The 12,417-nt window shown below is 46.7% G+C and overlaps 1 protein-coding gene across 4 annotated transcripts in view; it reads left to right on the top strand.

Moving 5' to 3' along the window:
- The window catches only part of ARHGAP23 (Rho GTPase activating protein 23), a 180,528-nt gene that overhangs the window by 117,179 nt on the left and 50,932 nt on the right, over positions 1–12,417 (top strand). For all 4 annotated transcript variants that reach the window (XM_077315773.1, XM_077315771.1, XM_077315769.1 and 1 more), the window contains exons 3-6: positions 6,543–6,567; positions 8,496–8,588; positions 8,923–9,001; positions 9,777–9,831. In XM_077315773.1, coding sequence (XP_077171888.1) covers positions 6,543–6,567; positions 8,496–8,588; positions 8,923–9,001; positions 9,777–9,831 — 252 coding nt within the window. The remainder of the gene's footprint in view (positions 1–6,542; positions 6,568–8,495; positions 8,589–8,922; positions 9,002–9,776; positions 9,832–12,417) is intronic.

Consider the following 12,417-nt stretch of genomic DNA (forward strand, 5'->3'; position numbering starts at 1 on the left):
TCTACAAGAAGTAAGGGAAATTGCTTAGTGGAAGAAGATACGGAGAAGGGAAACGAAAGGGGTGTCCAGATGGGAATTTCTTCCTTCTGGGAGGAGGAAAGTGGAGCATTCTCGTGCCTGTTTGTTTTCTAAGCTAAAGTGTGATATGGAAAGAGGGCACAATGGAAATGTAGAAAATGTGATTAATATGTTGAGAGAGAGACATAAGATAATCTTTTCCTAAAGATTAGAGGGATGACCATCCTGTTAACATCAGGTCCAAGGTAAACAAATTGTGTTTTTTTCTTTTGACACACAGCCACCTTTGAGTTTAAAGGGTTTAAGGGCTTTAGAGAAATACAGGGAGCATGAACCAGACCGGACCCTCCATTTTTAGAAGTGCCATCGTATATTGAGCGCCAATTGCGCAAGATGGCTTTCTCTGGCCAGAAGGGATCGCATACCCCGCACTCCAGATCCCCCAAGCTGATGCTGTGCAGAAAGGAGCTTGCCGAGCAGACCACTCTGGATGAGATGCATGCTGTAGGGTAAAGGACGATATTTCCCCCGGCAGAAGAAGTGCAGCTCGTGCAGGATCTGTTGTAGAAGACGCACAAGCAATCGAGGTCGATGGAGCAGTTCTCTGCGGAGCCCAGAAGAGCTGCCTTGCTCTGAGCTAGCCTCTGTCTCAGTGGAAACTCTCAGAGACTCCAGCTGTGGCTAAATTTAGCACCTTAATTATCATCCAGGGCAAACGATGCCTCTGTGCACGGGCTTGTATGTGATGAGCTGGAGGGACTGTCCTTGAGATTTTGCCTGGGCTGTGGCATGATGCGAGCTGACAATGCTCAGAGGAAGAGGGCAGGAAGTTGGGATGGCAAAAGCATGCCAGTCCGTGTGACGGGCAGGGGGACCTGTTGACGCTGGGCCTGGGGAGAAGGTCTACCTTCTTCTCTGAGAAGGTTCTCATGCGGCGACTTTGGACTCGGAGATTTGTAGGCATCTGTAGGGAAGAGAAATGGGGCTGCCCTCGGAGGCTTTATACCCTGACGTTGATGGCCCTGATCAGTGCAGTCTCATCAGATCTCGGAAGCTAAGCAGGGTCAGCCCCGGTCAATATTTGGACGGGAGACCACCAAGGCATTCCAGGGTCTCAATCCAGAGGTCAATGGTGGCGAGCCACCTCTGAACATCTCTTGCCTTGAAAGCTTTGTGGAGTTGGCAGAAGTTGGCTGCAACTTTCCAGCGGTTTCCTCCACCCGTAAACTCTGTAGTATGAAAGTTTGGTAAACTGGTGCATATCCTGTCGCTCTGCTGAGCACACTTTGAAGCTTTCCTCCCTCTGAAGGAGTCTTCCTTCAACAGAGGGGACATGGAAGTTGGAGGAAGCCTACTTAAATGGGAAGAACTTCTTCCAGCCTAAGCCTTGGGAACCTCCCGTGATGCATGCCAACTGCATAATGACCACTAGTTATGAATTTCCTTGCTCTAGTTTGTATCCATATGGGTGGGGTTTGAAGTAAATGATCTAGAAGCGAAAGATACCAGGAACATGGGGCAAAAATAATCAATTTCCCCCCCTGGGAGAGCAAGCAGGAGAAACATTGGGTCCACTAGCCTCTATGCCCTTCTTCCTTTGGCTGGGACTGGCAGTGGGGAGGGAGGGTTGGCTTGAGTTTTAATCCTCTTGGATCTCCGTCAGGGCCTATTCTGCACACAACAGATAATGCACTTTCAATGCACTTTAGATTTTCCTGTTCTGCACAGAGCACATTAAAAGTGCATTATCCTATGTGTGCGGAATGGGCCCTGCTTGGACTTTGCCTCCCAGAACTGAGCCCCAATCCTGCAAGGGGGTTGCGCTGACACAAACCTTTGCCTCTTCTGTTTACGCCAGGATTATGGGTACGTTGCAGGGCAGCCATCTTTTGGGGCACTACATCTTGACAGATCTGCTTCGCTCTCTGCGTGCACAGAAATGCTGAAGGGAGGGCTGGAATTAGCAAAGCTAGCCAAAAAAGAGAGGGGTTTTTTTTGGTGTCTGCTTGAGTTTGACCTGACCTTTGTGAGCAATGGCTTACGCAGAGTGTTGTTTTCCATAATTTGGATTCCCGAGCAGCTGTTGCAACGAATGATGACGGAAGTGCGCATTGGAGTCCAGAGGATACTTGGGGAAGCAGCTTTTAAAAATAAAATGTGCATAACTTTGTGAGCCAACTCTTGTGTTTACATTGAGTAGCACCAGCCAGTGGGCTCTGTTTTGCTCACCCCAAGAAGGCACTTCCCTGACATGGCCTCACTTTGTGCGTGGTCATCTCACCCTCCTTCCGTTTATTCTGCCCAGTCAAGTGTTGGGGACGCAGCATGCCGCATTCAGAAGGTTCTTTTAATTAAAAATGGTAAATTGTTTCAAGAAAAGAAATGTATAACACTAAAGACAATGCAGCAAAATGAATTTCAACTTGGTTGAAATTCTCAATCTTTCCCTCTCCCTCGAAATACCTTAATGTTGTTGGTTAATTTCCCCCAAAACATAAATTGCCTTATTGAATTTCGCCATTTATCCAATATTTTCTGCATTTGTCCAATTTGTGTCAGTTATCATTCTTGCTGCTAGACTTAGGATGTTCCCCAATGTTTCTGGCTTGCATTGAGCAGTTCCATTCAAAAATAAATTCCGGAGGACTAATTGAACGGAGGGTTCTAATTCCTCTTTATATAATTCAGATGGTTTTGATGCCGTGGCTCCTGCACGTTCAGGAAAGCAAACTGATGTGGCTTGCCGGTGCCCGTGTAGATGCTCTGTAAAATTAACCAGCTGGTGCAAAATGGGGCATCCCGTTTGTTACCAGGGTTAGCCATTGGGCTCACATCACATCAAGCTGCCTGATCAATTCCAAGATCCACTTCAAGGGGCTGACTTGCCTTTAAAATCCTTCATGTTTTGGGGCCCACGGAGTTGAAGGACAGCCTTTCCTAGAATGTTTCCACATGGCAAATCCACCCTTTCCAGCTTTTTTGGAGACATGTCCATACTTTTGGAACGGCCTCCCTGAAGAGGTAGGGCTGCCACCTGTAGACTGCGAAGCACCTGGAGATTTTGGGAGTGGAGCCTGGGAAGGACAGGGTTTGGGGAGGGGTGGGGCCTCAGCACGGTATAATGCTGTGTGGAGCCCACCCTTCAAAGCAGCCATTTTCTCCAGGGGAATTGACCTTGGTCATCGAGAGATCAGTTGTCATAGGAAGACATCTCCAGTTGCCACCTGGAGGTTAGCAGCCCTAAGAAGAAGGCAGGGGGATTTCTCCGCTCCTGGCTTTCTGCAAAATAATATTGAGTTATTTTGGGGAGATTTGAGAGCCGGCCAAGTCTAGGTGAAAAAGAAATGCTTTCCTGTCTGTAAACTGGTGGATTTTTCTTCTGCCTTATCGGACTATGGAAAGTCATGGCTTTTCGGTTCTGTTCAGCAAGCACAAAATGTATTGATTGATTGATAGATCTATCGATCCATTTGATTTGATTTCTATGCCACCTTTCCATATGGCTCAGGGCAGTTTACATACAACAACTTGGGGGGGATACATGGAACAAATTAATATATAACATACACAAACACAACAATAACAACAATAATCTAAAAACACAATTCCAGTGATCTTAAATAACAATATAACAGGAACAGGAACTTAGTTAAGGCCCTTAGAGATTTTGGGTCCTAGCTGGCTCTTACCCTGGCTTGGAGACACTCTTGTCAGGGGAATATGTCTCCATATCAGGTATGTTGCTTCTGCTTGGATCCTCCCCAGCATTACACCTGCTTTTTTGTACCTGACTGAAGATTTCATATTTGGACTACGTCCCGGAAAGATTGGTTGCAGTTCCATAAGGGATATTTCTGCATTTACTTTAACGACAAGCTCATGTTCCTAGCCATAAAGGAGAGGTTTGGAAATGCCGTTCCTCAAGACCCCCTGCTTTGCCAGCTAAATTTAAAAAAGGATTGCAGAACCAAATAAAAGCTACAGTCCTGTGCATGGTGGTAGGAAATCTTGTCAGATTGTAACCTATTTATTGCAGTCTAGGCAAGAGTTGTACAGAGGTGGCTTGTCATTTTCTCCCACCATATAGCGACTTCCCTGGTGGCCTCAATGCTTACCTGAAAAAGTAAAACCCATTGAGCACAATGTGACATTAAGCAAAATTACGATACTTAGAATCATAGAACCATAGAGTTGGAAGGAGTCCTACAGGCCATCTAGTCCCACCCCCTGCTCAATGCAGGATCAGCCTAAAGCATCCAGGATAAGTATCTGTCCAGCTGCTGCTTGAAGACCACCAGTAAGGGGGAGCTCCCCACCTCCTTAGGCAGCCCATTCCACTGCTGAACTACTCTGACTGTTTTTTTTCCTGATATCTAGGCAGTATCATTCTCTATGTAGTTTAAGCCCATTACTGCGGGTCCTCTCCTCTGCTGCCAACAGGAACTGCTCCCTGCCCTCTTCCATGTGACAACCTTTCAAATCCTTCATGAGAGCGATCACGTCTCTTCTCAACCTCCTCTTCTCCAGGCTGAACAAATCCCTCAGCCTTTCTTCATAGGGCTTGGTCCCCAGGCCCTAGATCATCCTCGTTGATCTCCTCTGCACCCTCTCAGTTTTGTCTGCTTCCAAAGATAACCATTTCACTTGTGAAGAGCAAGTTGCTGAATTCTACATCACAACAGTAGTAGTCTGGTTTTGCTATTCTTCCTAAAGCAACCTGCCCTCCTGGCTAGTCCCCTTTCCCCCAAATACTGTAGCAAAGTCAGGCACATTGCTATTTCCTCCTGTCACAGCTGTAGCACCTCCACTGGGGACTAATTTGAGCCAAAGGTTCGGAAAGGGCAGGCTGGCTTTGGCCTGGGGCATCCCTTTGCACAGGCCTTTCTGCATAACAACTGGGATGGAGACCTCAGCTTCCAAACCTGTTTCTTACCCAATTGGTGGAGGACTTTGCTACATAGAGTGGACTACATAGAGTGGACCAGGACACTCTGCATCCTTTGCCATGAAAGGCCCGGTCCTGCCCACAGAATTAAGCCTTGCAAATGGACAGATTGTGCACAGCTGTGCTTCTTTTTAAAGCTTTATATCCATTTGCAAAATGCCTTTGTGTTCAGGCTGATGTTTTGGGGGGAAGGGGAAGCAGATTTCAAAGGGGTTATGTGGAGTTTTCGGGACAGGGCGTGTTGGCAGCGGCCAGCCGCTCTATTTTTAGACCTGCTTTGCATTATATATAATTTGATGCTTAACCCAAATGATACTATCTTAAAACCAAAGTTGGCCATAATTTGCATCGGGGGTAGACGTTTGCCAGATGATTCTGGCGTGGTGGCCTGTGTGAAGTAATGGGACGAGAACCTATTAATTGGGGGATCTTGCCAGACTAATGATAGGGAAAGGGACTAAGCTTCAGATGCAATCCGAAGGGGCCACGGCTCCGTGGTAGAGCATTTGAGGTTGCTAGTTCAGTCATTGGCAACTCCTAGGATCAGGCACCTCTAGGCGATGTGAAAGACCTCCGCCTGAGACCCTTGGAGAGCGGCTGTCAATCAGAGTAAACATCCCTGACCTCCCTAGCCCGGGGGACTGATTCATGGACTCAGAGTCATCCAATTAAGTTAAATGAGAGAACATTAAACACATACTTGCCTGTCCTGCTGAAATCGATACAACTCAAAACGTGCTTGACTTTGGCTTGGTTATTCTGACGTTTTGTGCAGGTCGGCTTGAAAAGGGAAAGCTGTGATGGCAAAAATTGCCAGGCCCCCCCCTCCCCCGGCAGCCGGTGGAGGATGGGGGACAGGACTGACTAGGAGTGGGAGGGAGGGCCAGGAGACCTCACCGGCAACGTGGCCAACACTAGGCCCAGTCCATTTCCAGAGGACAGCAGCTCCGTGTGAATGTTAAAGTTTTAGCAGTCTGGGGAACTGTAGTACCCAGGCTGCCACTGCCTCTAGCAGGGCTGGCAGGGCATCTGGTGGTGCATTGGGTGCACGGTACACCACCCAGATGGCCAAGTTCTCCGTTGCATCTCGCTCGAGGCCAGTACATTCTGTGTCTGGAATCAACAGCGCTGGAAGGGCTCTGAAGGAGCAACCCTCCCAGGTTAGAATGGCCACCACTCCTCCCCGCCGCATGGTCTGCGACTGATGGAGGATGGCAGAACCTGGCAGGGGCCAGTTCTTTTAAGGCGACCGTCTCGCCCTCCCTGTGGAAGGCTGCAAGTTGGAGCATTGTGGTTGAGTGGGGAAGGAGGAAACACTGGGGGTCTATGTATGCTTAACCCTCTCACTGCTGGCCATTTCCCCATCTGAAATCACCCCTTTTGAGGTGCTTTTCTCCCCCAATAGTAAAATATGGAATTTTCCGCATTTTATTTTCTTCCTTAGGGCAAAAAGACAGCCCAACCAGGACTCTTTGGGGAGGAAAACCGGTCAGTAGGGAAATGGCAAAGCATAGTGATGTTCTGTTGATTGATACCTGTCCTTTGGAAGATTAATATTCTCCCTTTTTTTCTGTTGCAGGAAGAAGAGAATGGCAACAGAACCGGTACGTAGCGACGCTTCTGTGTATTAGGGTAGTTTTACTCCATAAATTAGAACTGCCCCAGTCCCAAAACAAATCGTTTTCCCTGTCCGGATACATTTAATGGATGCTGGCTAATCAATACAAATGACAGAAAAACAATTAACAATTAACATTCACAGCCATTTAAAAGCCAGCTAACAAAACCCCAAAAGTATTTTTGAAAACCCAGAAATGTAGAAAAAACATTTGGCTGTCTGGGTGATCCATGTAGCAGTCCTCAGGTTAGAAGCTGATTGTAAAAACCATTTCGAAGATCAGACACACACACACACACATACACAGTTGAAAGCCTGGGTAAAAAGAAATGCTTTGGTCTGGCACCTATAAGAGAGTAGAGTAGGTTCCAGGAAGCTTCAAGGGTTTCTAAAGACACTTAAGTGAAGGATTACTTTGTTGTGTGGTGTTTTCCACTGCTTAAGCAAGGGATAAGCACGATGCTACTATTACAGGATAGAGGGCAGACTAAAAAATGTTTTGTTTATAGACTCACGGAATCATAGAGCTGGAAGGGGCCATACAGGCCATCTAGTCTAGCCTCCTGTTCAATGCAGGACCAGCCCAAAGCATCCAGGATAAGGATCTGTCCAGCTGCTGCTTGAAGACTGCCAGTGAGGGGGAGCTCCCCACCTCCTTAGGCAGTCAGTTTTTGAAGTGAGGCCTGTCCAGAGGGACCGGTTGGCTACCCTGTAAGACAGGATGCTGGACTGGATGGATCACTAGTGTGGTCCAGCTAGGCTCATCTTATGTTCTTATGGAAATGCTGTGCAAGCCCCATTGATCAGATCTATCTGCCACCCGCAGTGGCGACCCCAGATCTGTTGCCCAAAGCTTACTTCATGGTAGGGCTGCCTCTGTTATCTCTGTGTTAACAAATGGGTCTTCTGCACGTCAGAATCTGTAGCACCTTTCAGGGTACATCACAACACCACCTCCCCCTTCACCGTACCCTTCCCGAATCTAATGCCAAATGTGAAGTGATTCAGAAGAAGGTGCTGATCAAGTCTGACCTGGGTCATTTCCCCCCCACCCCCCAGTCTGGCATGGGTCGACTCCCCCCCTCCAATATTGTTTCTTGTTTCAAAGCCCCTTTATATCTTCCAGTTTCACCTTGGCCCTTTCATAGGCAGTCGTGTCCTTTTAACTTCCTAGTAACAGGCCACTGCACTGATTTAACTGCGGTCCTTTCTTTTTCTTCCTAATATCAGGCAACGGCTCCTTCATCTCTCTCACCTTAATGCATCATGGCTTGCAATCTCATCTGGGCCTGTCTCTTGAGAAAGTGGGATGGGTGCTAGGGTTGCTGGAGTGTGAGGAGGGGGTGGCTTCCCTGTCTTCTCCCAAGGTAACAGGAAGGTGGCTCAGTGCAGAAACAGCTCATCTAGGCTTTAAGTGATGCTACTCCCTGTTTGAAGGACAGGTCTGCGGCCCTAGTGCCTGGAAGCTAGATTTTGAGATGAATGGAACTGATGCCGTCAGAACGCATCACTGCCTTCTTCCCTTGATAGAAAACTTTCAGCTTTTCTGGGAGACACGTTCGAGAGGGCCAGGCGCTGGGGCTTGCAATCGCAGCCATTCTGAGGGCTGTTTTTAGCTATGGGTGGCGTGAGACCTGCATCCTTTTGATGGTGTCTTGCCATAACTGTTTTCCAGAGATGTTTGGCCCAAGACAAATTTAGCTCCCTGAAATAGTAACCTCATGGTAGTCAGTCTTCCAAAGCACCCGGCCCTCTTTCTAGGATTCCATTCCCACGTGGTAGTTCATGGTAGAGCGGAAAGAAGAGCAATACATTTACAGATGTGCAGATTGCTCTCTGGGGATCTGTCTCACCTCGGTCCTAGTGTCGTCTCTCTTTTTACCTACCTCCGTCTCTCTCACTCCCGTTGTACAGGCCCCCCACGAGGCCGCCTGGAACCGATGGACACCATCTTTGTGAAAAGTGTGAAGGAAGATGGGCCCGCTTATGGTGCTGGCCTCCGGACAGGTGAAAGCAATCTTCTGTTTTCTCATACCGATTTGCAGAATTCAGGCGGTTTCGGTGCGGAATTTTGAAGTATTTGCACTAATGCAACGGATGGAAACGGGTCTGCTGAATTTTAGATTTTTCTCTCATAAAAAACCAACAAGGCTGCTTCCCCTGTGACTTCAGTAGCGGGTGGGCCGTTTCTTGGTTTATTCATTGAAAATATTTGAAAGATCACCTTTCTCTCCAAATGAATCGAGACCCAAGTCATGACTGCTGTTTCCCTAAATGGGCCCCAAATGGCTGTGTCTCCCAATCATTGAATGGGATGTATTTTTTTTTTTGCCTTTTGCAGGGGATCGGCTTGTGAAAGTGAATGGCGAAAGCATCATTGGGAAAACGTATTCGCAGGTCATTGGCCTCATACAAAACTGGTGCGTTCTCGTTCTGCCATCTTGTTTCTATGGTCCTTTCAAGGATGCCAAGTTTATCACATATATAATTCCCCCCAAGCATCTAGCTGTTAAGAATGCTATGCATTTGTCTGCATTCTCATTTTCTTGGTTTGTAAATTGCTGTTTCTTTGGATGTGTGTGTGTATTTCTATTCTGAATGGATTTCTCCCCCTTTTGGTTGCTGATTTGACATTACACCACTGTGTGTCCAGCATATCCCCCTGCAGATTTAAACTTCAGGAAGATATGTCGGTCATAAACAGGTGTAATATTGAATTGGCCACTAGAGGGAGGGAAGCACATGCAGAACAACAACAACAACAAAACTGCCAAGAAACAGAATTTACAAATTAAGAAAATGAGAATGCAGAAAAACCCTGTAATCTGGGAGCCCCAGGTTAGAATTCCTACTCTGGCATGGAAGCTCGCTGGGGACAATTGCACGCACATACTCAAGCAAATCTGTCTCACAGGGCTGTTCTGAGAATAAAAAGGAGAAGGGGAAAATGTTTCAAGTCACCCTTGGTCCCCTTTGGGGTGGAAAGTGGAGTGTTAAATGAAGTATATAAATGAAGGATGGAGGACTTCACTGGGAGGAGAGAACTGGGGAAAAATACTCCCCTACTTTACAGAAATCTTCAGCTGGGTGACACTTAGGGCGTGTGTGTTTTATTTGATTGCTCCCTATTATGGCAAAGAGATCTTGATCTCACCTAACCTGTTGCGTTTCTTTCTTTGTTCCTTCTCTCTGCAGTGAAGATGCTTTGGAACTTTCTATCATGCCCAAAGATGAGGATATTCTGCAGCTGGTGAGTTCTTGGCCGGGGGATATGTTGCTTCTGGGTATGCCGAGCGGAGGGGGGAAAGGATGAATAAGATTGGAGTCCTTTTAGACTCAGGGCTATATTCAAATGTAGAAAAGAACAAGAGTCCAGGAGTACCTTAAAGCAGGGCTAGTCAACCTGTGGTCCTCCAGATGTTCATGGACTGCAATTTCCATGAGCCCCTGCCAGCCTTAAAGGCTTTGGTGAGTCACTGTGATGTGAGTATCAACTCACAAAAGCTCCTACTCTGGCACAAATTTTGTATGTCTTTTAAGGTATTTCTGGAGACTTGTTCTTTTTCTGTTGCTACAGACAGCCTAACATGGCTACCCATCTTGGTCTATATTCAATTGTGTGCAATGAAACCCCCATAGTTAGGTAGCTAAATTTTAACAGCTAAATTTTGGAAAGGTAAAAGCAGAGAATTTAATTTATAATTATAAGTTCTCTCAGGCAAGGGGCAAAAATATATACATCTCTCTGTCTGTCTGTCTGTCTCTGTCTCTGTCTCTGTCTCTGTCTCTGTCTCCTGCTCCTGCCTTTTCACTACATCAAATCATTACTCCCCCCCCCCACATCCTAGCTGCTACCCCACCTGAAGTTTCAAAATTAACCACATATCTCAAGATATGTGCTCCTTTACTTTCTTAGGAGTTTTGTGGCAAAGTTATTGATGTCTGTGCATCAAACTGTTGAGCTCTGAATCTTGTTTTCTTTCTTAAAAACAGCAAAAAGCATGGCATTTGTATATTAGCTTGTAATGTAGTTTTTAAAAAGTCTTCCATGCACCTCATGCATATGATTCCCATAATCCTTGCGTTAACTCTGCAAAGTTGGTCTGTATGTTTGAGATTGAGGTTGAGATGAGTGCTTAGGATTCTCTGCACTATCATAGCAATTGTTGGGTGATGGGAGGGGAGGCAGTGCCTGGGAATGGTTGAGTTTGGGGAGGATGGAACATCGCTTCCAGGTGAGACTAGACTGCCTCTCCTAGAGCCTATGGTCTTCAGCAGTGAGGCTACAGGAAATTCCTAGAGCGGCAATATTTGGAGGCCATTTTCTTCTATTCCTCAATTTCTTGGAGGCACAAAACTGAGGCCAGGGACAGGTAATTAATTCCCTGAGCCAGGTGGGGCAATGGGGGTGTGTGCTAATCTTACCAAGCTCATTTAGTGGGGTCGTAGTCGAGAAAGTGTTTGGACTGCAACTTCTGAGTTCACGTTGTGTCGTCAGATTGAAGGAGGGACTTTCCGGGCATGTCCGTGCAGGCCACTGGAGGGCAGGTGTCAGAGAAGTTATGTGCATTCTATTATCATACTTAATTTCTCCAGGCTGCATGCTCCTTCAGCCATTGCTGAAAGACTTTTTGAGCTCTGTGAATAAAAATAAATAAAGCATTCTTTGATAAGCCCCAGAAAGTAGCGTGATCATGTCGAATATGGCTGGACCGCATAGCTGTGAAAACGCCCACCTAGGGCCCATCCCCATTCCACCCCCTCTAGGCCCATAATTGGGAGCTCTTCCACCAGGCATTTGGTTGAAGTCGCCCCAAATTAACATCTAGCCGCCCCCCCAACCCCTCCCCATGAAGCGAACACCGGAATCGACCAACCATGGGTCTGTTAAAATGCTGATGTTGTTAAACTATGTTCTCTCTGTTATCACGGTTACTACCGAGTTATACTGTATTGTTCTTTGTTGTTCCACGTAAATTGCCCTGAGTCACAGGGGAGGGTGGCATATAAATAGAACAAACAACAAACAAACAGCTATCACCACATTCATGCGTAACAATTAAAAATATATATTAAAAATCAATTAACTCCTCCCCGTTCAGGAAACCCTTCCAGGGTTTCATGAAACCCTAGTTGAGAAAGCCTGTCTCAGGTCATTTTGCATAGTTTATTATGCCTCTGTGAATTGTCAAAGGCATTCATGGCTGGAGTCAACTGGGTGTTGTGGTTTTTCTGGGTTGTGTGGCTGTGATCTGGTTGTTTTAGTCCCTGACTTTCACTAGTATCTGTGGCTGGCATTTTCATGGTACAAGGGGAGAGATTCTCATCTTGCCGTGCCTTACCTTCGGAGATGCCCCAGAAAACCCACAATGCGAAATATTCTGCTTCTCTTAGTAATGGGGAGCTGCAGTGCTCCCCTCCATTCCTGTTCTTGGAAGTTTTGCTCAGCCACACCTCTGCTTGCCTTCCCGTCATGAAGGACTAGAAACTTGGTTTCAAAACAAAGACTGTGATTCAGAGGGTAAATGAATTCTACACCCAGCGCCACCTTCTGTGGTGTTGTTATGGGAAACCGCATGCCCTTCATTAAGCTTGCCACTGCAACAATCATGACCAGTGAGTCACTGTCGCTCCCATTTTGTAGAGGAGGCAACTGAGGCTGAGCTAGACTTTTGCGAAACCTCCCAGTGAGCCCAAAGCCTCAATATTTTCCTGTCTGTAAAGTGGGTGCAACAGCTGCCTTCCCTCCAAGGGTTCTTAGGACAGCACGAAACAGCAAGGTACTTTAAATGTGTCCTTTAACTTTATTTTAGCAGGATGAGGTGTAAAAAACAAG

This window comes from Paroedura picta, chromosome 16 (genome assembly GCF_049243985.1).
Source record: "Paroedura picta isolate Pp20150507F chromosome 16, Ppicta_v3.0, whole genome shotgun sequence".
NCBI classification, from domain to species: domain Eukaryota; kingdom Metazoa; phylum Chordata; class Lepidosauria; order Squamata; family Gekkonidae; genus Paroedura; species Paroedura picta.